At 61.4% G+C, this 1,169-nt stretch overlaps 1 protein-coding gene across 1 annotated transcript in view; it reads left to right on the top strand.

Moving 5' to 3' along the window:
* Positions 1 to 708: 708 nt before the first annotated feature.
* The window catches only part of EMIHUDRAFT_214077 (hypothetical protein), a gene marked incomplete at both ends in the record, with an annotated part of 1,373 nt that continues 912 nt past the window's right edge, over positions 709 to 1,169 (top strand). The window contains 3 exons of the mRNA XM_005764159.1: positions 709 to 818; positions 887 to 967; positions 1,038 to 1,116. Coding sequence (XP_005764216.1) covers positions 709 to 818; positions 887 to 967; positions 1,038 to 1,116 — 270 coding nt within the window. The remainder of the gene's footprint in view (positions 819 to 886; positions 968 to 1,037; positions 1,117 to 1,169) is intronic.

Raw genomic sequence — 1,169 nt, 5'->3', positions numbered from 1 at the left:
CGCGGCCAGAAAGAGGGCGGGCGCCGAGTTTCGAAAGCCGGCGCTTTCGCGCGTTCGAAGAGGCTTTGCACGGAGTTTTTGTGCAAATTTGCGGGGTTGGCCTTCGCGCTGCGGCGAGATGGCACCGCAGGCGGCGAGATGGCTGCAATCTATGTGTTGCGAGCGCTAGATGGCGAAATTTTCTTCGCCTCCGGCGGGGCCGCTCGCCGCGGGGCTAGAGGGACTTTTGTCGATGTCGGCTAGAGAAGTGCTGCACCTTTTTGAGAATTTCACCCTACGTTCTAGTCTGAAGGACTAGTCGGTCTCACTACACATAGGACACACCGAACACGGCGACACGATACACGATGTACATCTCCCCCGCGCTGCGCCACCTTAATGCGACTTGGGAAGGTGGACTAGAGCGTCTGCGTCCCCCCCGGAGAGCTGGAGAGCGCGGGGGCAACGGCGCGCACGCCGCTCAGCATATGCTTGAGCAGCACTCAAACGGGGCGAGGGCGAGCCCGCAGCAAAACATGCAAGAGCAGGTGCAGCAAAAGGTGATCATGCACAGCATGAGAAACAGGACGAAATAGGTGAAAACTGCGCATAAAGGGGGGAGGGGAAGGGAGAGGCATCGGAGGGTAGTTGCCAGGGTGTCAGTGCGGTGTCTGTGGAGGGGAGTTCGAGTGTGCGTATGAGGGGAGCGGTTGCGCACAGAGACCAGGCATGAAGACGCCGACGTACTGCTGGAAGCGTGCCACCTCCGGGTCGGACGACATGCCTGGCATACCACCGCCACCGCCGCCTGACTTGCCGCCACCTCCACCACCAAGCAGGTCTTGCGCGCCATCCGCCGCCTGACACGGGGGGCAGGGGTTGATAAGAGGGGTGTGTACAGTGCAAGGGCCGGCGATCGGATTGTAGACCCCGCTCAGCATTTCGCCCATCTCAAAGAGGGCGCGATGGGCGGAGTCGGGGACTTCCGGTGCAGATGCAGCACCAGATGCCGTACTCATGGTCTCGGCCTCGTCCAGCGCACCCGCCGCGATCCGCAGGGGCGGCGCCGCTGTTTCGGCGCCACCGAGCACAAGGGCGAGAAGTAGGCGGACTAACGAGTTCATGGAAGGGAAGGGGGTATTTTGTCCAGTGGAACCGTCGGCAAGACGCTGTTTGCAAGTTTTTCTTCT

This window comes from Emiliania huxleyi (assembly GCF_000372725.1).
Source record: "Emiliania huxleyi CCMP1516 unplaced genomic scaffold EMIHUscaffold_60, whole genome shotgun sequence".
Classification (NCBI taxonomy): Eukaryota; Haptophyta; order Isochrysidales; family Noelaerhabdaceae; genus Emiliania; species Emiliania huxleyi.
This window is presented reverse-complemented; position numbering and strand designations above follow the sequence as displayed.